The following is a 21,612-nucleotide window of genomic DNA, read 5'->3' as shown; positions in this document are numbered from 1 at the left end:
TATTTTAGGTTGCGTGATTTGGGATAGAATTATCCTATAGTAGTTTTGGTCTTAATAAAGGACTTTTGTTGACTAAAACAATAAAACCAGCAAAAAAACCCCAAAGCTCTGCAGCGGTCGTTCCCAACTCCAAGTGTGAATGGCATGTGGCGCTGTGACCACAGCAGGGCCTCATCTGTCCTGCAGGCTGTGCCTGGGCCCCCAGTGGCTCTGCATGCTGCCCACGCCCCATCTTCCAGAGCAGGAGTGCCTGGAGCGATTGCCCAGTCTGGTGCCCCAGTTTTCAGGTCTAGAATTGAGGACAGGCGAGGGGTGTGGGAAGGACATGGAGAGACTGGGACCCAGTACAGGGCCTGCCTCACGGGAAGCACGAGGGGTGTCCTGGTGAAGGCACAGTCGCGGTGCTGTCATCAGCCTGGAAAAGGGGACCCTTTCACCACCAAAGACGTGGGGCTGGAGCTGAGGTCCCAGACATCAGGGAGCCGCCACCCCCCAGCCCCAGTCACCACTTCAATGGCCAGAGCAACGAGCAAACTGAGGGAGCCCAAGACGAACTTTTTACAACTTAGAATTTTTATTAAAACAATCATTTAAATTACAACAACCCCCCAGAATAGAAAATAGCCTTCCCTGGTGTGGCCCTGACAGGAGGCCCCATAGGAAGAAGGATGGTTTGAAGTCTTTGAAAACGGGTGGATGGAGCTTCCCTGGAAGCCCAGAGGGGCCAGCCTGGCCCCGGGGAGGCTGGGAGAGGCCATCTCCCTGCCAAGGCCGCCCCCTCCAGGGGCCTGCAGGCCCCAGTCCTGCCAGCAGGCGAAGCTTAGCCAGTCGCAGGTTGTTACCCTCAGGACTTGCGGTTTTGATTTGAAAGAGAAAAGAAAGGGAGAGAGAAACCTGTCCCCAAGACTACAGAACGCGATCACTCAGGAAGCGTTAAGTAGTGCCGCGGGGTGCTGTCCAGCAGGGCCCGGTGGGTGCGCAAATAACTGTGAGGACAGCACAGGACAGAGCCGCTGGGGCTGAGGTGGAGCCTAAATCAGATCAACGAGGTGCCCTGCGTGGACCCGCCAGGGGCTGCCAGCGCAGCCTCGCTGAGTGTTACCAGCACGGGTGCTTCTGCCCAAGGACCATCAGGAGCACTTCAAAGGAAACAATCCGGGCAGGGCCCTGCTCTCAATGGAGGTCGGGGGCTTCCTTACTTAATAAGACCTAAGCTCATTCACTTACAAATCACACAGTCACCTCGGCCATTGGCACACGCCCTGAAAACCAAGCTCTGCTTTCATTCCTTCTTCCACTGGGGCTCAAGATATTTCTGAGGGCCGCCATCCTCTCCGCCTGTTCATCTCTGGGAGGTACCTGCCAGCTCTCGTCCGTCCCCAAGGAGAGCTGCCTTGTCCCTGCTGGAGCCAGGCTCTGCCGGCCCTCCAGAGTCTGCTCCCTCCACAGCTCAGATCCCAGCCGGCTCCCCTGTGGCTGCATGGCTCGGCATTTCCCAGACTTCAGACATACACACAGCAGTTAAATAATAAAAAAACAAAGCCTGACAACATTTTTATGAATGACCACCATGCTCTGTGCCCACAGCCACTGTTACAGACTAACTGTGCAGGTTAGGGATGGGTGGTGAGCCTGAGGAAACAGCCTCACAACTGTCAGACCTTACATTACAAACGCGGCCGGAGGAGCCCCGCCGGGACCGTGTCTCAGGGGAAGAGGCCTCGGAGGGACAGAGAGACACAAGGGAACCTTCCAGCTACAGCCATTCATGCTTAGTGTCCAGATTCGGAGTCCCACCCTGCATGTCCTGAGGGGCTGGGGGGACACATAGGGCTGGCTTACACCGTGCAAGGTGACCCAAGAAGGTGGCGGCAAGCCCAGGACACCACTAGGTCAGCTTGACCACGGAATTTGGCAGGATCTCTGCGAGCTTCTCAGTTTCTCAAAACCACACAGGATTGCCAGAAGCCACCTCTGCCCTCAGGAAATCTCCAGGCCCTCCCACGCCTTCATTTAATACACTTCTTTTCACTGGTTAGCACTTATCCCCGGCTCTGCACAGCAGCCTCATCGGAAGGATGTGAATGGCCTGGCGGGTCACAGCAGCACCACCAGCCATGGAGGAAGAAAGGGCAGGAAAGCGGCCCCAAACCAAGGAGTGAGTATGGGCCATGGGGTGGCTTTGTGACCTGCTGCCACCCGGCATGGCCGGGGGTCGTGTGTCGGCAGGTGCAGAGCACTGACTGTGAGGGGTCACCTGCATCCCCTCCCTCACATGGCCCAGGGGAGAACATAAGGCGAAGGGCTCTCAAGGAGACGAGGGCAACAGCCAAGCAGGCCCAGGTACAGCCACGGCGGGGAGAGCCTTGCTGGCGTGTGGCCGGGAGGAAAGACCATTCAGATCAACGAGGCAGACTGGGGCCAGTGGAACTGGGTGTCGGGGCCTCAGAGCCCTACAGAGACCCCGGTCATGGCTGGGCTGCCAGGTGCTGACTAGAGTGACGGGGAGCCCCCCCACCCCGCCTGCCACGTGCGAGAGAGGCTACGGTTGCAGAGGGCCCCGCCTGCCTCCTGGACCCTGGTCTGAGGTGGCAGAAGAAAGGCAGCGAGTGTTTTGTAGGGTGCAGGTTCCTACACGGCTCTGCTGGCCTCCCAGGCCCTCTGCTGGCAGCCAGCCCTTCATCACAGCTTCTGCCGGGTCTTCCCCCTGGCACAGCTGCCTTTCCCATTCCCCACCAGCTGGCAGCCAGAGGGCTACCTCAGGGGTGCCTAGGCAGAGGACCCATCGTCTGGCTCGCTCTCCAATGACGTGTAGCAGGCAGGTTGCTGTGGGCCTGGGCTTGGGCGGCCACACTTCTTCCCATGCCAGTTCCTCACCAGTGAAGATGAATTTTCTGGAACCCTGGGGGTGGGGGGGAATGCCACCAGCCTTCCGGTCTCCAGGGGGCCTGTGTACTTCACTTCCTACAGCCACTTCCCAGACAGGGCTGGGAGGTCAGCAGTGGACAGTAAGACACACACCCCAGGGTGCTTTGGACGAAGGAAGCACGGAATCCCACATTAGATAAGGAAAGGCAAATACTCAAAAAAATTTAAAGACTCAGGTCAGGAGAACTAGAACCCCAAGAGAGATACTTCTGCAGGGTCATAGTTCAAGGCAATTGCACGTGAAGGGGGCTGGGCTCTCCGCTCAGCCAGGAAAAGCTCCAGAGCTCCAAGGAAGCCCCCATCCAGCCCGCCCACGGATGGCTCCCTCGGTGTCAGGCCCATCCCATCGGTGCTGCAAGCAGAAGTGGCCAATCCTCGGGTGGCTGGGTCACCTGCTAGAGCTCTTCAAAGAAGGCCACTCGGGACTTGGCGCTCTGCAGGGTGAGCTGCAAGGAAGCAGAGAAGAAAGTGAAAGGGGGGCTGGCTTTCAGCTCTTTCACGACAGGATGCCCTCCTGCCTCCCGGACTAAACTCAAAGGTGGCTGGGAGTGAAAGGGAAGACGGTTCAAGTAGATGTTCAAGAAGCTCGTGGTCAATCCCAAGTAAGTTTCCAGATTTGCCCAGGAACTCAAATTAGGAGGTGACAAATGAGGACGTGCCAGGAGGGATGGCTGGTGGGCAGAAGCATGTCAGCAGGAAAATGTCATCAATGTCGCCTTTTCACAGAGGGCAGGGGAACCCTCGGCATTTTAATAGATTCTCACATCCCCATCTACAAAGGAGTCTCTAACGATGCCTCTTGTTGTGCTGTCCGTGCTGGTCCCAGCCTGGGTGCTCGTCCGCTCCAGGGCTCGAGGGCCAGCTCAGCAATGCAAGTGTCTCAGTCCTCATGCCCTGGGCACACTGCTCGGGCAAGGAGACATGGCCTCGGGCAGGGCAGGCCTGTGTCAGGTGAGGAAGAGCTCATCCTTTCCACTCCTGGCTCCCCAGGTGGCCCCAAAGCAGACTTGCCCGTGACCTGGCAGCTGAGAGGGGGTTTCCATCCACAAACTGGGAGGCAACTGGCTTTCCAGGTAGGGCTGGTTTAGGCAGGGAGGGCGCAGCACATGGGGCGGTCCTCTGGGCAGAAACTGTGAGGCCTTCCCAGGAATGCTGTCCTGAGCGGCACAAGCTTGAGAAGACGTGGAAGGGAGAGGGAGGATCGGCGGTGGAGCTCTCTGATTGGCAGATAAAGCACTAACTAGGGTTTGCGACCTCCCGGGCTGCCAAACCCCAATCCCCCAACTCGGGAGGTCCCTTCCCAGGATCTCCCCAAACAGAAGCATCTGGCATGGGCGCACCCCCAGTGCCCTGCTTCCTGCTCTACTCCTGAAATCAGTTACTTGGGTGAGACTGTGTGCCCCATACCCAGCTCTGGGATTTTGCTAAGGAGTGTCTTCAGGGAGGGGGGACACAGAGTGCGTACTGTTCATCTTCATACCCTCAAACCACTTAGCTTAGTGCTTTGCACATAGCAGAAGCTCAGTTTGTTGAGTGAATGAGATGTAGGTGATAACGATAACGAAATGGTGAGATGCAGGGGAAAGTTGAGAATTCCACCTGGGGCTGAGAAGGCCCAGGCGCTAATTCTCCGTCACCACCTCGCTGTGTAGCCTCAGTGGACACCCTTGACCTCTCTGAGCCGCTTTTCTCTGGAGTTAAACCATGGGGCCAGGCTAGATGGTCTGGCCCATTCCCTCGACCTCTGGCAGTCCCTGAATCCAAAGAGAGCTTGGCTCTCCACAGGGTGGGGGAAGAAGACTCCAAACCAACCACTTCACCATCAAAGACACGCAGCATCAGTACACTCAAAATGAGACAGCTTGAGAGCCAGCTCTTTAAATCCTGCCAAATCTTTTGGCCTTGAAGTTCCTGACTAACAAGCTAAATGCAAGGAGACATCTGAGCTCTTTTTTTCAGTGGAACCAATTTCAGAAACCCTTTGGAAAGCCCAGCTCCAACGGGAGTGGAGAAACCTTTCATTTCTTTGCTGAAAAGGAACTCCCTCTAGAAGGATGGGTTTCTCCCTAAACACAAGCAGAGGAGACGGGCCGGGAGTTACGTGCTCTGTGATAATGGGAACAAGGATGGTAACTGGGGAAGAAAGAAAGACAGCCAGAGAGCCACCGGGACAAAAAGGCTCTTGGGGGAAAGTGAATCAAAAGGTGTGAAACCCCGTGTCTCCACTCGGGTTCCTCCCACACTCCCGGGGAGACCTCAGGCCGGCTCCTCACGGTACAGGGGACCTGCAGGGGACGGGGCCTCTGCCGCAGCCCTTCCTTCCATACACTGAGTCACTCACAGGCACGGCCAGACTGACCAACCCAAAGCCCATCTGGGCGGCTGGGTGGTCCTGGGCAGGTCACTGACTCCGTCTGGCCCCAGTTCCCACCGAGAAGCAGGGGTGGTGGCAGCCCCTGCCTCGCAGGGTGACGTGCGGAGGGACAGAAACTCTACAGAGCCCTCGGTGCCGTGCCTGGCGCGTGGTGAAACGCTACAGCTGGTGTTACTAACAGCAGTGTCACATCGCCCCTCCCCCAGCTCCGACTCCTCTCCTTCCAGGGGGAGCAGGGCAGAGGGCAGATTTGGAGGGGTGAGGGCGAAGGCAGGGCTCACAGCCTCTGAGGCAGGGAGAGCAGATGCCCCCAAGAGGCCTGGCCTCTTCCCCAGGCACGGAGCCCGGGCTGTGGGGGCTTCCGAGAGCCTCCTGCCCGTTTGTACAATGATGGTTCCAAGAATTCCTGGATCCTCCTACCGGAGCTGCGTGCTGGCTATCCCCTCGAGGTGCCAGTGGAGGGTTTTGGCAGCTCTGGCAGCGCCAGACTCCAGTCACTTGAGCGTGTGCTTATTGGGAGGCAAAGGCCTCTTCGAGTGGGCAACACACTGCCCTGGATCCCAGCCCGCACTGACCTCCTATCTCACAAGAGCAGCAGTCGCACCCCAGCCCAAGGAGAGGTGCGGTGCGAGATCGAACGCTGGCCGTGCAGAAGCAGGAGAGCACCCTGGACGCGCAGCCTCGGCAAGAAGACAGTACCATGGTCTCCAGGCTGTTGGAGGGATGGGCAGAGCCACCAGACGGAGGTGGCGGACGTGGCTGCTGACACCAAGGGCACTGGAGCGTCCCACCTCGGCCCACAGGCAGACCTGGCTGCCCCGCCCCCGCCTTTCACCCTTTCTGTACAGTTTGTGGTGGTTCCAATTCCAACAGGAAGCCCGTCATCAGAGGATAATCCCGCACGAGCTGACTGGCGCGGCTGGAACCCTTCCTCTGCCTGCCCTACCTCCACAGCGTCCCTCATCTCAGGCATCAGGACCTGCTCATGCTGGAGCACAGGCCGGGGAGCTGGGCAGTGAGGACGGTCCGTGGGGAGAAGCCTGGGCTTCTTTCTTCCACATGGGGACTCAAGCCCAGGGGCAGGGAGGTTCCCCCTCAGGCACTGCCAGCTGCGCTCCCGGCCCGGCTCCGCCCCACACCCCAGCCCTCCCCTCACCTGTGGGATCCCTTACCACCTGCTCTTTCTAGAAAGCTCACTGTCACATTTACCGTGTAGCCTCAGGCAGGAGGTATCCGTAAAGGAGGAGGGGAAGGCTTAGAGGAAACAGCACAAAGCTAGCCCTTCAAAAAGGGAACGGCCTCTGCAGGTCGTCTTCGTAGACTCCTGGAAATCGGCTCACAAGCATCCTGGATTCCCGCTACCCTCTCCTACCCCAAGGTGTACAAGCCACGTCAGCATTCGGTACACCTTCCTGCTCAGGGACGGGCCTGGCTCTCCGCACAGCGTGGCAAAGGGACCACAGAGATGATCCGCCACCCTGGGCCTCGCATCCTGCGGTGCCAAACGGTGAGAGCCGGAGTCAGCCGCGAGGGCCACCCACCACCCTGCAGCCCCTTTGGTGATCCAGCAACACCTGTCATCACCCCAGACCCACTGCTTGGGGGGCAGCACCTCCAGGACTGGGGCGGTGCCATGGGGGACTCCCCAGGTGCACAGAACGTGGCTCTACGACCACGCTGCCATGCTGGGCGGACTCCGAATTCCAGCAGGTGGTGAAGCAGAAAGGCCTCATTACGCAGACAGACAAGCAGGGCCTCTTGGACAGTGGCTGCCTCATTCTGGGACCTGTCAAGTCTGGTCCACCTTCTCTGAATCCTTCTGAGGACACGCGGGTAGAGTTCTGCCCGAGCATGACTGGTGGCCACGTCTGCCCCGCACCGTCCAAAACTCCCCCTGGGTCCAGACAGAGGCGGCCAGGGAGTCCTGGCGGCCGCATCCAGCCCCTCTGGGAGCTCTGCACCCCACGTTCCTCTCACCAGTTCCCTGAAGATGACAAAAGAACATGAAGTTTCCTCACCAGGCACGGGACTGACCCGCTTCTCTCTTGCAGCTGTCTCCTCACATCTGATTAAAATCCGCCGTGTGAATAATACAGGAGGAATTAAGTTCTCTCTTGACTGAACCGGCTGTTCAAGTCTGTCACTAATCCAGCTCCATTCTGAGGAGACAAACTTCCTCTTCTTTCTCGGCTGCATATCTGTATGGTGTGGTTTTTGTCTTGGGGGCGCTCTGGCCCACCTGTGGCCTGGCCCCTTCTTCCTGCCCAGCCTTGATAGACACAGCCTGGCAGAGTTCCCCCACAGCCACCTCCCCATCACACTGCCCGTTGTTTGTGACGGCCACCAGGCTGTGCAAGGGCAGGACGGGGAGCCTTCTGGCAGGGCGAGACCTCTTCACACCACCCGAGCTGTGTGCACTATCACCGAACAGACACCTCCACCAGCTAATGAATCAGATTCGGGAGACACTTCTGTCTCCTTAAAAAGACAGGAGGCTGGTTCCTCCAACCCTAGGGAAGGACTTGGTACCCGGCAGCCTCTCCTGAACCCGGGCATGCAAACAATATGCAGACTCACGGGCTCCCACTCACTGGGCGAGGGTTTCAGGCAGCCCGTCTAGATACAAGGACCTGGCTTGCCCCTGAGAGAGGGCCCCAGGGTGTAGAGACAGCAAGCCTGGAAGCACCAAGACCAGCACCAGGCTTGCCGATCCTTCCTGGCCTGCTCTGCAGTGAAGGCTTCCAGCTACGAAGCTCCTCCGGCCTCACTCCCAGGAGTGCCCCCTGCTGGAAAACCACAGCCCCAGGCTGGCTGCCAGCTCCCTCCTTCCAGCTCTCCTCCAAAAGTCCTTTTGAGAGGGATTGCTTCCCAAAGTGAAGACAGAATAACTAAATGTATTCCGGCACAGAGCCTGCAGCAGCAAGGCTGTTTGATTAAGAATGAATTACACTTTCATCAGCACAGAGAAATTGATTCACAAGGCCGCACTGTGATAATCTTGTTCCTAAAGCAAAAGGGGGTGGGTGGGACACAGAGCCACTTCGGCTATCAGTGATGAGAGAGAAGAAGCTCTACAATTAAACTGGGAGAAGAAAACTAACCAGAGCTCCAGGATTCCTCCAACTAGTCTCTGGGGGCCTCACCTCAATCCACTCATCCCCAGGGGGAAAAGAGAAGAAGGGGTGGGGGAGCGTCTAATTCATTTTAAACAAAAAGACCCACAACGCTGAACCCATTTTAGATACTAACCTAATAACTCTAGGCGCTGAGACTCTGCTTGTCCCATAAAAATGCAGTGGAATTGAAATGCAAGCCCTAAAATCATGTTACACTTCCTCTCAACCACTACATATTGAGAACGAAGGAGCGGGGGAGGGCGCAGATACAAAAGGACGGGCAGATTCTCCACCAGGAGCAGGAAGGTGACAGCCAAATCCAGCAGCAGCAAATTCCAACATAATCTCTGGTTTGGGGTGTGATAAATATTCCCCTTCCAAATCAAAGCTGAGGGGGCAGGGCCGGTGAAGGGGGATGGCTGCTATAAACGGGTCAGATTAAGCTATTCAGCTGTCTTGCTAGTTGACAGCTTGTACCCAAATACCATCTGGTGATGTGCACGGGGAGAGAGCTGTCCACACACTTATCCCTAAGCAGAGGTAGGATGAAGGGCCGAGTCCACCACAATTAACAAATCCAGTTTGGTATCAACTACTGTATCTGCTCTAGAGAGAAATATGCCTGGGAAAACCCAGAGGGTGCCTTTGGTTTACTAATCCTTTAGGGACCCAAAGTGGCAGGATGATGCCTGGAAACCGGTATCTGCCCATGTCTCAAGCTGCCCGTGTGATGCTGGCAGGTCCTCACTTCATTCCTCCACCTGGAAAATGGACGAATCGGCCTGATTCACCTCGCTGGGCAGGGGGAGGCTAACTGATGGGCACAGAGCACTCTGAACGAGCACCTTCGGGAAATGGGGCAGATAGACCGATGTCATTTCAAATTGCCAATATCAGAAGGGAAATCACAGCAAGGATCATAAGAATAGAACCTCGAGCCTGCAGAATGAGTTTGCATCCCGACTCTTCCCTCCCGCTGTTGCAGTGACAAATCAGGTGCTGGAGGAATGCTGCACTGAAACGTATCTTCAGTGCTGAGGGACCAAATGAGATGTCTTACTGCATCCAATAAGGCCCACTAATGTCCTCAGACACTTCCAAATGGTGGTAAAATACCCTAGAAGGGCGAGGCAGGTTTTGCACACTCCTCAACGCCTCCCAAAGGGCAACTGCTTGACCAGGTAAAGCCCACCGACCAAAGGGAGGGACTGGATCGTGGTCTTTTGGCAAAGAGGCTGGTAGAATCTTCTACCTAGGGAGCTACCAGGAACAAGCAAGAAAACTGGAAGCGCTCGACAGTTAAGAGGCGCGTGGACATTCAGTCTGCGTGAGGAGGGAGTGACCTTCAGGGATGAGCCCAGGCTTCACGTCCAGGAGGAGGGTGCCCCGAGACCAGCCCATGCCTGCGACGCCTCCCCCGAGCTTCCCACGGAGCCAGTGCCCTCGCTCCTGTGTTCTTCATCCACACCTGGTGCCTCTGCTGACCCCTGCTCCCCACTCCACTCCTGCTCCCCTTTCTTCTCCACCCTCCCCCCACCACATCTGCCCTGTTCTCACAAAGGGAAAGTTCTGGAGCCAGGGAGCCAAGGCAGGGGACACTCCACCAGACATCACAGGGTTTCCGAAGCAGGCAGAGCCCTGTGGGTCCCTGAGCGGGGTCTGGGGGTGCTGAATGTGTTCACCACACGGGCAGCGCAGCCTGTGGAGCTGCCCCCGTCCAGGCAGGCGATGCTGATGGAGGTCACGAGGGAGGCCTGACTGGTTGCTTTAACTGTGGGAGACGCCTTTCACGCTTCTTCACCCTCGCCCTGTGATTTGTCACTTCCCTGGTGTTTTAAGTGCTCCACTTGACTCGGCCAGCACTGCATCTCCAAAGGGAGTCCATGCAAATTGAAGATGACATTGAACTTTTATGTCTTCCCGATCTGAGAGAGGCGGCTGGAGCTTCAGATAAATGTCGAGGCTCCTCATTCCTGCTCCTCCACCAGCGGAAGCCACAGCTAGACCTCGATGGTTCACACCATTTACGAAAAAAATAAGCTTTCTAAGCTCTATGACCCACAGGATTTCTCATTTGTCGACTGCCTTTGAAATCCTGTGCTTCTTCAGAGACCACGGGCACAAAAAACAAAGACAAGTTTCCTAGCGCTCATACCAGCCCAGAATTGGGGAGTGAAGCTGTCCCTTGAGAGGGGATGAAGGGTGCGAACGTGTTGTCACCTCCAGAATGTGCTGCCCAGCTAAGTCACACCTGGCCACCACTCACTTCATCAGTGCAGTGGCTCTGAAGGCAAGAGGTTCAAGCCCAAGACACCGTGTCCCCCTCCCCCAGCCTCACTGCCAGACCCCACACCCTCGCTCACAAGACCCAGAGTCCAGGAATACATGTCATGGTCACTCCCCCCGAGAATGCCACAAATCTACGTTCCCAAAGGCAGCTTCTGATCACTAGCACCGCTTGGGACTCAGATGCAAATGCCAAACCAGTTGTACTGATTATCGATTGGGAGAAAATTGAAATGTGGAGTTAAGATTAGCAGGAGGAGGGCTTCCCTGGTGGCGCAGTGGTTTAGAGTCCGCCTGCCGATGCAGGGGACATGGGTTCGTGCCCCGGACCGGGAAGATCCCACATGCCGCGGAGCGGCTGAGCCCGTGAGCCATGGCTGCCGAGCCTGCGCGTCCGGAGCCTGTGCTCCGCAATGGGGGAGGCCACAACAGTGAGAGGCCCGCGTACCACCAAAAAAAAAAAAAAAAAAAAAAAAGATTAGCAGGAGGAGAAAAATACAGCCTTGCAAATCCAAATCAGATAGTACAGTCAGCGGAGTTCATTCTGGAGTTTTAAAAGTTTTTACCTCTAAACACACGGAAACTAAAACACTTACTGTATACGCATGTCACAAGTTGTGCACGTAACTGTGGTACGTCCCTCGGCCCAGGCTCGCAAGCAGATTTGTTTCTTTATATAATTTTAAGCACTCGCTGAGTCCTTACAGTGAACTCACTAAATTCTCATAACAATCCTGGGGGGGAACGAACTGTTTATTCCCTTTTTACAGGTGAGGACACTGACCCTTAACAGAAGGTAAGAATTTTAGAGATAGTAAGTGGCAGAGCAGCGGCAACCCTGGTGAAGAAAACTGGACTGCCTCTCAGCATTCCCATGTAACCCGTGGGTAAACCCTTGTAATTAGCTTAAGAGTCACCAGCCCTGGAGGGTCCTGATGAGTCAGGGTCAGACACCAGCCTCGAGGTGAGGCAGGAGAGGACAGACAGCAACGGGGAGGAGTACACCCGGATCACGGGAGGTAGCAGAACCAGTCTTTCCTTGAAGAAATGTATGATCAAAAGACATGAAAAACAAAACAAAAATCAATGCAGGCTGGTTTGAACCAAGATTAATGACAAGTTTCAGGACAATGGACACTCTCCAGTTCACCACCGGTCTGCATTTCTCATCCCGGACTTTCTAGATGGAGCTGTGCCCTTGACATTCTAGGCGCCCACACTTCAAAGCCCGCCGTGGTATTTCTCATCAGCTAGGCTCACTTCAGCCCAGACCACAGCAGGCACAAGGCCAGAGCCGCCCCAGCACAGCAGGTGACTGGCTGTCAGGCTTGGTCACTGGCCACAGGGACCACCAAAGTCGAGAAAGTGGAAAGTGCATCCAACTTCACGTGTAGCAAAAGCTGCCACTATTTAATCTGGTGATACTAAGTCCAGCTGTCTTAAGAGCCAACTCCATTTTATTAATCCTTGATTAATCAGAATTCTTGATTAACTGGAGCTTGGCAGAATACTTTGAAAACAAGTTCACATCAAGACACTACATAAAAAGAAAAAAAAAAGGCTTCTGTGCATGTCCTAGGAGCGGTACACATTTGACTACAAATCAAACATCATTTGTCTATAATCACAGCTCAGTGAGAACTGACGGTCAGCACTGGGTCCCTGAAGAAGTTAAGCGTTCTGAATCATTACAGAAAGAAGAGAGATGAAATCATATCAAGGTAGAACAGGACGGTCACATGCAGAGAATATCTGACAGCACAGACTAAGACAAAAAGGGACTTCCTGCATGCCCCTGTGCTTGCCACGGGGTCCAGGAAGCCACTGTGGAGCCGCCCCGGGGTCCTCTGGGTGCCACGGGGTGATCCCTTGAGCAGAGGGGCCACCCGGCCCGCCCACTCCGTGCTCTTCACACCTGCCCGGCGTGGAGCATGCGCCGCTTGGTGCTGGCGTGTTCAGCGCCGGCGTGCGGTATGAAAGCTGAAGAAACAGGAGCCTGCTAAACAAAAGTGTCACACGCAAATTGTGGTTCACGCCATGGGTTCCTGGAACCACTGACAGATCGAATCCATCTTCTAATGAGATCCATCTGGGACTTTAATAGCAACCACAAATAGGACCTATCCTATGCCAGATCGCACTGTTTCGCACAGAGCTTCCAATGGGCTTATTTTATTCTAGGAGCAGAAAGCACGGTGAGGACACCAAAGGACACATCCCATGTGACTGTCAGGTGTGGGTGGGCTTGCTGGCGGGGGTACTACTGGGGAGCAGGCGAGGAGCAGAGGCAGGATGTTATTATTGCGCGTAATAAATTCTCTCCACTGCCTAGGCCTGTTGGGAGAATAATGAACTGTTGCAGAAGGAAAGCAGCAATTATTCAATTAATTCACTCCACGAGCACTGACTACCCGTCTGCTGGGTGCCCAGATTTCTCTGTCCCGACATGAATTCACGCCGACTGCGACCGTGCCCCAGACTGCGGAGAAGCCCAGGCAGAGGTGGCCGTTAGTGTGCCGGCGAACAGAGTCCGCTTAGCCTGACTGCATATCGACCCCTGTGTTATTGGTTTGTTGTACTCGAAAAGAGAATAGATGTGTACAGAAAGGGAGGCTCTAGAGGAAAATGAGGGAACACGGGCAGCCCCTTCATCCCACGACCAGAAGCCGCCAGGTATGACTGCGGGTCTTCAGAGGCTGTCACCACATGAAAGGTCTTGATCTCGTTTTAAAGGCACCAGTCTTAAGAACACCCAAATTGACCCCGTTTCCATGCTAGGGTTATTTATCTAAGGAGTACGCCACCAAGACAAAGGACTTTAGACAGACCTGACCGGACAAGAAGCCATGACCTTCCCCAGCCCGACAACGACACAAGATGAAGGACGGCTGGTCCTACAGCCCCAGGACATGCTCTTCAGAACGAGGCAGCCTTCTGGACCCTGGAGGCTGTTCTGGCCCCACAGGGCGGATGCCTGCTCTCAGACTCGAAGCATGCTGCGGCCAGTCCCCAGGCGCCACCTGCCCTCGGGAGGGCTCGGCACGGCCCGGGGACAGAGACAGGCAAGCTCATGCAGGGGTTAGTATCACAGAGGTCAGTCCCATCACCACATACAGAGTACCTGGGAATAACCTACTTTGAGGGCTCAAATGCAGATAGGTCTTCTGCCTTGGGCTTGAGGCTAAACCAGCAAAATAAAATGAAGAAAAACAAAAACATACCCTGTGATATCAACAATGCCACACGTGCCATTTGCAAAATGCTCAGACAGGCCTGAATTGTGACAAGTCACTTCATTTGTGTGTTTTTATGGCTTGGAAACGGGTCTCCCCAGCTTTCAGCACCCCAGGGCCCTGTGGTTGAGGGCCCGGCTCATGGAAGCAGTGGCAAAGATGAGCCTGTGCCCGGCGCCCGGGGGAGGAGTGGGTCAGGGAGGGGTCCGAGGCAGCTCCTGTGAGGCCCAACTGGCTCACTGGCCCAGTCATCCTTCTTTCTCTCTGCTCACTGGCTGAGGCCTCGCTCCAGCTCCCCTTTGCTAACTGTTTCAGAATTTGGTTTGGAAGGGAAACCCGGTAAGTTACAGAAGCTGGAGGAAAGAAGAACGTGGATTGTGGAAAGGTCTCTCCCTCCAGGTCACGCTATTAAAAGGAATTCTCTACTCGGTGCCAATACTAACCGGAGTCAAGAGGGAGGATTCAGGGCTCCCGACTGTACCCCTCAACGATGGCAGGTAGATACAGATCTCTTGAAAACAGACAGTTCTCAAACTGGGAGATCAATTTAAAGACTACGCTAAAGCGTACAAAGTGAAACACATCTAACTATCACCATCTAAACTCAATGAAGAGCCTTGTCTTACTGACCCCCATTTTACGGGTGTTAGCCTGGTCCTGGGGGAAGAGACAGGAGCTGACATCACCTGGCAGGAGAGGACCTTTCCGCTTTGCCCAGCGTAAGAGATGTACACTCTTGGGCTGATAGTTAGTATGGAATTTAACTTCCTCCAAAATGCTGAAAGCTCAAAATATCCGTGGAGAAAGACATGAAACTGTTAGCAACATAAATGAAGTCTCATCTCTTAAAACATTAAGGTTCTTCTAGATACTCCCTTTCAAGTCTGAAAAAAGTTAAAAATTCAGAATTTGGTTTCTAAATCAAGAACAGAATTTTACAGTCCTTGCCACTTAAAAACGCAAAAAGACGAGAGGGAGAGGCCATTCTCAACAGCCTCCCTTTCATTTTGCTTTCTCATTAAGTAAGGCAGCTCCCTGGGCAGAACTCCCCTCGGCTTAAAAGACAGAATTGCTTTACTGCTAAATGATGGATCAAAACCTGTCCTGTAACCGTGATTCATTTCATCAGAGCTTTTAACACAAGCTCCCCTTCCATCGAGTCAATGGATTCACAGACACTGGCAGATTAAATTCCCTTTCTGGCGTGAGTCAAAAAATTTCCTCAACTAGGTACATATAAAAAATGACAACAGTCTAATGACTCGGCTACTGAGGAAACCAGATGCCAACCTCACATTTCATTAACAACTGCCCTAATCAGCAAAAGACAAGAGACTCGGTACCTTTTTAATGGTATTGTGTTTGCTGCTGGTGCCGCCCTGATCAGAGTTCTCGTTGTGCAGAATATCTAAGGCCGTCTCCCTCTCTTTGAGTTTCAAGGCCTCGATCTCTGTCTTGAGTTCGTTGAGCTGCTCCTGCAGGTGCTTGCTCTTCTCCATATACTCCACTCTGCCAGAGAGAGGACAGAGTATCATGGGGTCTGGCAAACAGTGAGGCGCACCGTGGCCGAGAGGCTCCAGACCCACACGCTGCTTGGCCTGGGACCCAGGGTCTGAGCCTGGGGTTCACATCTCTGCTTGGCCACTCGCGGGCCATGGGAGCTTGGGCCAGTCACTAAACTGCTCTGCATCTGTTTCCTCATCCATAAGATAGGGATAACGATCACAGGGCTGTGGTCGGGATTAAACAGAAGGAAGTGTAGGAAAGCCTCAGTAAACTCTCATACCAGTTGTAATGGATAACAGATAGTTTTTAGTTCTACACAGAAAACAACACAAGAAACAAGCCTCCTGGCATCCAAAACAATCTTGTCTCAGCCCTTCTCGGAGAAGTAATTCCATTCTAGTGACCTCTTCTGATAGGCCATGGCCACATCCCTACTTGTTTTGGGACATAATCTCCTAAAGATGACAGAAGCTCACTCAGCAAACACCAGGAATAGAAAGATGCCCACCACCACCTGCAAGCACACATGGTTATCTATGAAGGAAGCCATCCTCAGGGTGTCCAGCTACACGGGCACAGCCAGGCAAACTGGGCAGCACAGACACAAGGGACCTTCTGCAGTGATTCCCACGCACGGGTGGTGCCTGGTGCGCACAGGTAATGAGTAAGAAAACATGAACTGTGAAAAAGCAGTAAGCAGCCTCACCCTGATCACACAACCGTGTACTGCTGAGCACGCCTAGAAAACAGTCATCACACAACCGTGTACTGCTGAGCACGCCTAGAAAACAGTCACACAACCACGTACTGCTGAGCACGCCTAGAAAACAGTCACACAACCGTGTACTGCTGAGCACGCCTAGAAAACAGTCACACAACCGTGTACTGCTGAGCACGCCTAGAAAACAGTCACACAACCACGTACTGCTGAGCACGCCTAGGAAACAGTCACACAACCGTGTACTGCTGAGCACGCCTAGGAAACAGTCACACAACCACATACTGCTGAGCACGCCTAGAAAACAGTCACACAACCACGTACTGCTGAGCACGCCTAGGAAACAGTCACACAACCACATACTGCTGAGCACGCCTAGAAAACAGTCACACAACCATGTACTGCTGAGCACGCCTAGGAAACAGTCACACAACCACGTACTGCTGAGCACGCCTAGAAAACAGTCACACAACCACGTACTGCTGAGCATGCCTAGGAAACAGTCACACAACCACGTACTGCTGAGCACGCCTAGGAAACAGTCACACAACCGTGTACTGCTGAGCACGCCTAGGAAACAGTCACACAACCACGTACTGCTGAGCACGCCTAGAAAACAGTCACACAACCACGTACTGCTGAGCACGCCTAGGAAACAGTCACACAACCACATACTGCTGAGCACGCCTAGAAAACAGTCACACAACCACGTACTGCTGAGCACGCCTAGAAAACAGTCACACAACCACGTACTGCTGAGCACGCCTAGGAAACAGTCACACAACCACGTACTGCTGAGCACGCCTAGGAAACAGTCACACAACCGTGTACTGCTGAGCACGCCTAGGAAACAGTCACACAACCACATACTGCTGAGCACGCCTAGAAAACAGTCACACAACCACGTACTGCTGAGCACGCCTAGGAAACAGTCACACAACCACGTACTGCTGAGCACACCTAGGAAACAGTCACACAACCGTGTACTGCTGAGCACGCCTAGAAAACAGTGAAGGGCAGAGGGAACTCCACCACGGGTGGAGGGGCTGCGGGTGCCACAGACAGAGACGCTGGGTCCCTCTATCCTCAGGACATGAGCCCAGAGAGCCTTACTGCCCGGCCTGTGGCTGCCCATGCTGGACACGGAGAGGGTTACCTGAGGACACCAGACAAGGTGAAAGCACATGGGCCGCAAAGTCAGACGGACGAAGCGCTGAACCCCGGATCTGTCCCTCATCAGCTGTGGGGTGCTGGGTGAGCTCCTTAAATGCTCTAAATCTGGGTTCTCATTTATAAATGGGAACACTAAACCTACCTTTGAAGTCAGTTGGTGGGAACGAAATGAGATAAAAGATAAAGGACCCTGTCACCCAGGCACCTCGTGCCTGGCAGCTACTGTGACATTTCTCTGCCCAGCCATGGCACAGATGGCCGATTTACCGACGGCCCTGATTAGGGGACCTCGGTTAGGTGCCCTCTGCAGTGGGGCTCCCTTCCATCTCAGAGCCACGTCCCCTGACCATAAAGTGAAGGAGGAAGACAGCTCAGGGCACGCTGGGCTCAAAGTGCGGATCCCGCAGCAGGGCTGCTCAAGATGACTGTAGCCCCAGCCGTTAGCCCTCCTCAGCCTTGAGCTGGAGTTTCTTCTCTCTCGCCCTTGTTCTAGACATGGGACCCGCCACAGAGCTCAGCCGCCAGAGAACACAACTAGGAAACGTGTCGCATCACCAGGTTAGAACACGACCACCATGGACCACCACGTGAACAGCGGTCTGACTGGCTTGGAGACCTCTGACAGCCAGTCCTAGACTTCAGGTGAGCTCTGGAGTCACTACAAACTCCGGATCACCAATCAAGTGTCATTTTTATCCTGGAAGATGAATGCTGGTCTGTCGCCCTTCATTTCCAATTAGGAAATTCCTCTCCCAGTGGGTGAGGACAGAACAAACCTTTGTAGGAGTTAGTGCCAGGCTGCCCACGCGGGGCACAGGGGAGGGGAGGGGGCTCCGTACTTTTCTTTCTCTATCTCCATGGAAAGCCGCTTCATGTCAGTATCCTTGAAGTCGAAAGACAGGCTGTCACCAATGAAGTTGAAGCTTGGTATGTCAGGAGGCAGTGGGGCTGGGAGTGGGTTCATAGGCTACGAAGGAGAAATCTGATTAGGAGGTTCGGTTCCACAAGAACCGAGGGCACTGCTGCGTCAACCACCCACCCCTCCAGAGGCCACAAAGGCTCTGGACCCAGCGTGCCCACCCCTGAAGCAGAGAGTGAGGCAGTTAGATTTGTTTTGAGGACTTTCTCCTCCCAGATCAGAGGGTCATCTAAAATACGGCCCCAATCTACTTCTCCCACCATCTGCCCTATAAGATCATCAATGGTATCATTTATTACCCCTTGGACCACTTTGCTTCCCACCTCTGTTACTTTGCTTAAACCAAGTCACCTCCCTACGTCCCATCTCTCTTTCAAGGCCCTAGAACATTCTGCACCATTCGCTCCACCATGCGTTTGCTTAACAGTCGCCCTGAAGGCCCCACCAGGGGAACTGGAGGGCTGGGAGGGAAGGGACCACTACGAGGTGAGAAGCAGCGCGGCTGGCAGCCCCAGGCTCACCGGGTATGTGGGCTTGGTGGTGATTTCCAGGAGCTTCTGCTTGGCTCTTCGCTCTGCCTCGCGGGCTTCCTGCAGGTCCTGCTTTAGCTGATCTGCCTCCTTGGCCCTGCAAGGAGAGAAGGGGCCCTCAGCTCCACAGAAGATGACAGGAGGAGGAAAGAGACCCCTCTTCCCCCTTGACCCCTGGAGAGGAGGGAGCTGGATTAACCCTGAGGGTGGCACCAGACCAGGCAAACAAGCACGGGGGTTGGGGGGTGGGGGAGGATTTACATGAAATCAGAACTTCCGAAGCAGGAACAACATTCCCAGGTATTGTTCATTTCAACTGATTTCCAGTTTAAATCAAAACTGGGAGAGCAGTGAAGCAGGTGGCCAGAAGAGTCAAGGATGAACCTTTGCAACTGGGGGAGGGGGAGGGAAATCGGGGGAGGGGCTAGAAGCTTCCTCTGCTTCTTTCTGGGTGAGAGTGGGCTGGGCAAAGGTGTCATACTGGATCACAAAGGGCAGGATGTGAAAGAACTGATTCTTCACGACCCCCAAGTGAAACAACCTCCTCGGGCAGGAAGATAAGTACTTCGCTGAGGGCCTCGTGCCTCGTCAGGACACTGGACCCAGGGGACCCAGCCCAACACACATCATTCACGGGGAAGTGACCGCACATGGAAAGAAAGGAGCCTGGGGCAGGGCAGGAAACGTGGAACCGTATTCCCAGAATGACACGCAAAGAATGGAGAGGAAACTGTAGCGACTGCACCCTGGCAGTGAAAAGCCAAATTCAGGTGTTCTAAACCCACAGACCGAGTGCCGCGAGGAATGAGCCAGGGCTGTCTGACGGCTGCGGAACCAGCACAGCCCAGAGCCTCCAATTGTCTTTGAAAAGCACAGACTACAGTCCCATCCTTCGACCTGGTTGTGAGCCAGGGCACCCTGCCCTCCCCTCCCATCTTCAGGGAAGCGTTAAAGGTGAATAGCTGCTGTCTCCCCACACACCCCTCAAACCAAAAGGGAAAAGAAGAAGCACATTCTGTAAATGTCAGAAGAGCCTCCTCATGTCTCCTCAGCTAACAGCAGCCTGTGGACAAGCTCGATGGTTTTCCTGCAAACACGAGCATCACAGAGACGGGGGCTCATCGCAAAGGCACAGCCCGACCAGAGTCCACTAGACAGGAGAACTAGGTTCCTGCGCCCGTCCAGCTCCAGCCCCACCGGCCTGTGCGGGAAGGAGCCTCTGCCCCTGCCCGGGAGACGGGTCAGCAGCTGCCCGCAGGCTCTGCCCCAGCGCAGGGCCTCCCCGCCCCCATGCTGACCTCCTCTCGGACTCCTCAGCCATCTTCAGCGCCAGCACTTCGGCCTCCAGCACCTTCTGCTCCATAAGGCGCTTCTCTTCCTCCGTCCGGATGGCCGTGGCCTTGATGCGCTGCATCTCCTGTTCGGCCTCTGCCGCCTTCTGTGCCAGGAGCTTTGCCTCCTCCTCAGTGATTTGGGCCTTTTCGGCCAACAGGTCGGCTGTCTCCTCGGACCGCATCTGGAGAAAAGAGCGTGCTCAGCGGGAACAGGAGTCCTGTGCCTGTCATCCCGCCCCGATCAGGCCTCAGACACTCAGGTCAGCAAGGACCAAGGTCTTGGACTCCTTGGGGCCCTGCCACTGAGTGTCCCCAAGCCACACCCTTCAACTTCTCAGAAGGCCCTTCAGGGTCCCTCCATGGGGACCACTTGAGCTGAGGCTACACTTTATGAGGGAGAAACCCAACTTAACTCTGTCCTTTCTCTTTAAATAAGTGCTTCAAAAGCACGGGAGACTGTGCCCTCTGGGGACGCATCACAATGTCTAGAGACATTTTTGATTGTCACAAATAGGGGAATCTAGTGGGCAGAGGCCAGGGACACGGCCAACCAGCCCTCAACACACAGGATGGCCCCCATCAGGGGATGACCTGGCCCCGAGGTGGGGCAGGCCAAGGCTGAGACACCCTGCGGGAAAGGTGACCCACAGTGAGTGGAGTCTGCCTGCACTTGGAGGTTGAACTCAATCTAAATCTGCTCCTGGAAACACAGGCGGAGAGGAAGACAATAATTTTAAGCCAAAATGTCAAAGCAAATGTGCCTCATCTGTGGTCCTTGGGGGCCTAACTCCAGAACCAGAGGGAGTCCGAGTAGCCTCCCAGGACCCAGCCCCTTGGAAGTCACCAGGGCTTCGTTGGCCATCGTCGCCTCTTCCTTCATCTGCAGCAGCCTCCTCTCCAGTTCGTCCCTCGTGCGTTCAGCCTCCTCCCTCATCTGCTTCTCTCGAGCGAGGCGCTGCCTCTCCATCTAGGGGGAATGAGCGGCCGCTGGTCACAGGGCCCATGACCTGCTGTGCCACAGATCTGAGGACAGCCAGTGCCCAGGGTCTCCCCTCTGGGGACCCTTTTCTTCCCTGGACTTTAGGTACCAGTGTCGTTCTCCTTGTCCACCACCCTCCATCCTTCTAAACCAGCTCTAGAGTGGAAAGCCGTGCTCCTTGAAAAATCATCTAGTTGTAAATGAACAAACAGCAGAACACGGAGCCAGTCTCCACCTGGATGTACGGGTGCATCCGTACACGCTGGGTACGGAAACAGCTACCTGGCCAACGTGCCTGAGACCACAGTGGCTCTGCCCTGCAGCTGACAGGACACAATGCAGGCTCCTTCTCCCCAAGGGGCAGCTCCAGAGATAGACCACGTGTCCCTCTCCACCACCGTGAGCCACCATGCCACTTCTTATCCACACGGACCCATCCCACACCTCTAATCTCATCAACAGTAGCTCCACTCTTGCCTCTGACCCTCGGAGAAGATGGAATCATCTGTGTGATGC

General features: G+C 54.8%; 1 protein-coding gene across 3 annotated transcripts in view; it reads right to left on the bottom strand.

Annotated features, from left to right (window-relative positions):
- Nucleotides 1-562: 562 nt before the first annotated feature.
- The window catches only part of NF2 (NF2, moesin-ezrin-radixin like (MERLIN) tumor suppressor), a 78,962-nt gene continuing 57,912 nt past the window's right edge, over nucleotides 563-21,612 (bottom strand). Inside the window, exons 11-17 of one of the 3 annotated variants that reach the window (XM_060028311.1) lie at nucleotides 20,962-21,084; nucleotides 20,082-20,299; nucleotides 18,775-18,880; nucleotides 18,174-18,301; nucleotides 15,281-15,446; nucleotides 13,841-13,885; nucleotides 563-3,374 (exon numbers count right to left, since the gene is read on the bottom strand). In XM_060028311.1, the coding sequence (XP_059884294.1) occupies nucleotides 13,850-13,885; nucleotides 15,281-15,446; nucleotides 18,174-18,301; nucleotides 18,775-18,880; nucleotides 20,082-20,299; nucleotides 20,962-21,084 (777 nt within the window). In that variant the 3' untranslated portion in view covers nucleotides 563-3,374; nucleotides 13,841-13,849. Of the gene's footprint in view, nucleotides 3,375-13,772; nucleotides 13,886-15,273; nucleotides 15,447-18,173; nucleotides 18,302-18,774; nucleotides 18,881-20,081; nucleotides 20,300-20,961; nucleotides 21,085-21,612 lie in introns of those variants that run through there. The other 2 variants (XM_060028310.1, XM_060028312.1) reach the window with 2 other exon arrangements.

This window comes from Delphinus delphis, chromosome 13, assembly GCF_949987515.2.
Source record: "Delphinus delphis chromosome 13, mDelDel1.2, whole genome shotgun sequence".
Classification (NCBI taxonomy): domain Eukaryota; kingdom Metazoa; phylum Chordata; class Mammalia; order Artiodactyla; family Delphinidae; genus Delphinus; species Delphinus delphis.
The sequence above is the reverse complement of the archived record's forward strand: the minus strand, read 5'-3'. Positions and strand labels throughout refer to the sequence as shown.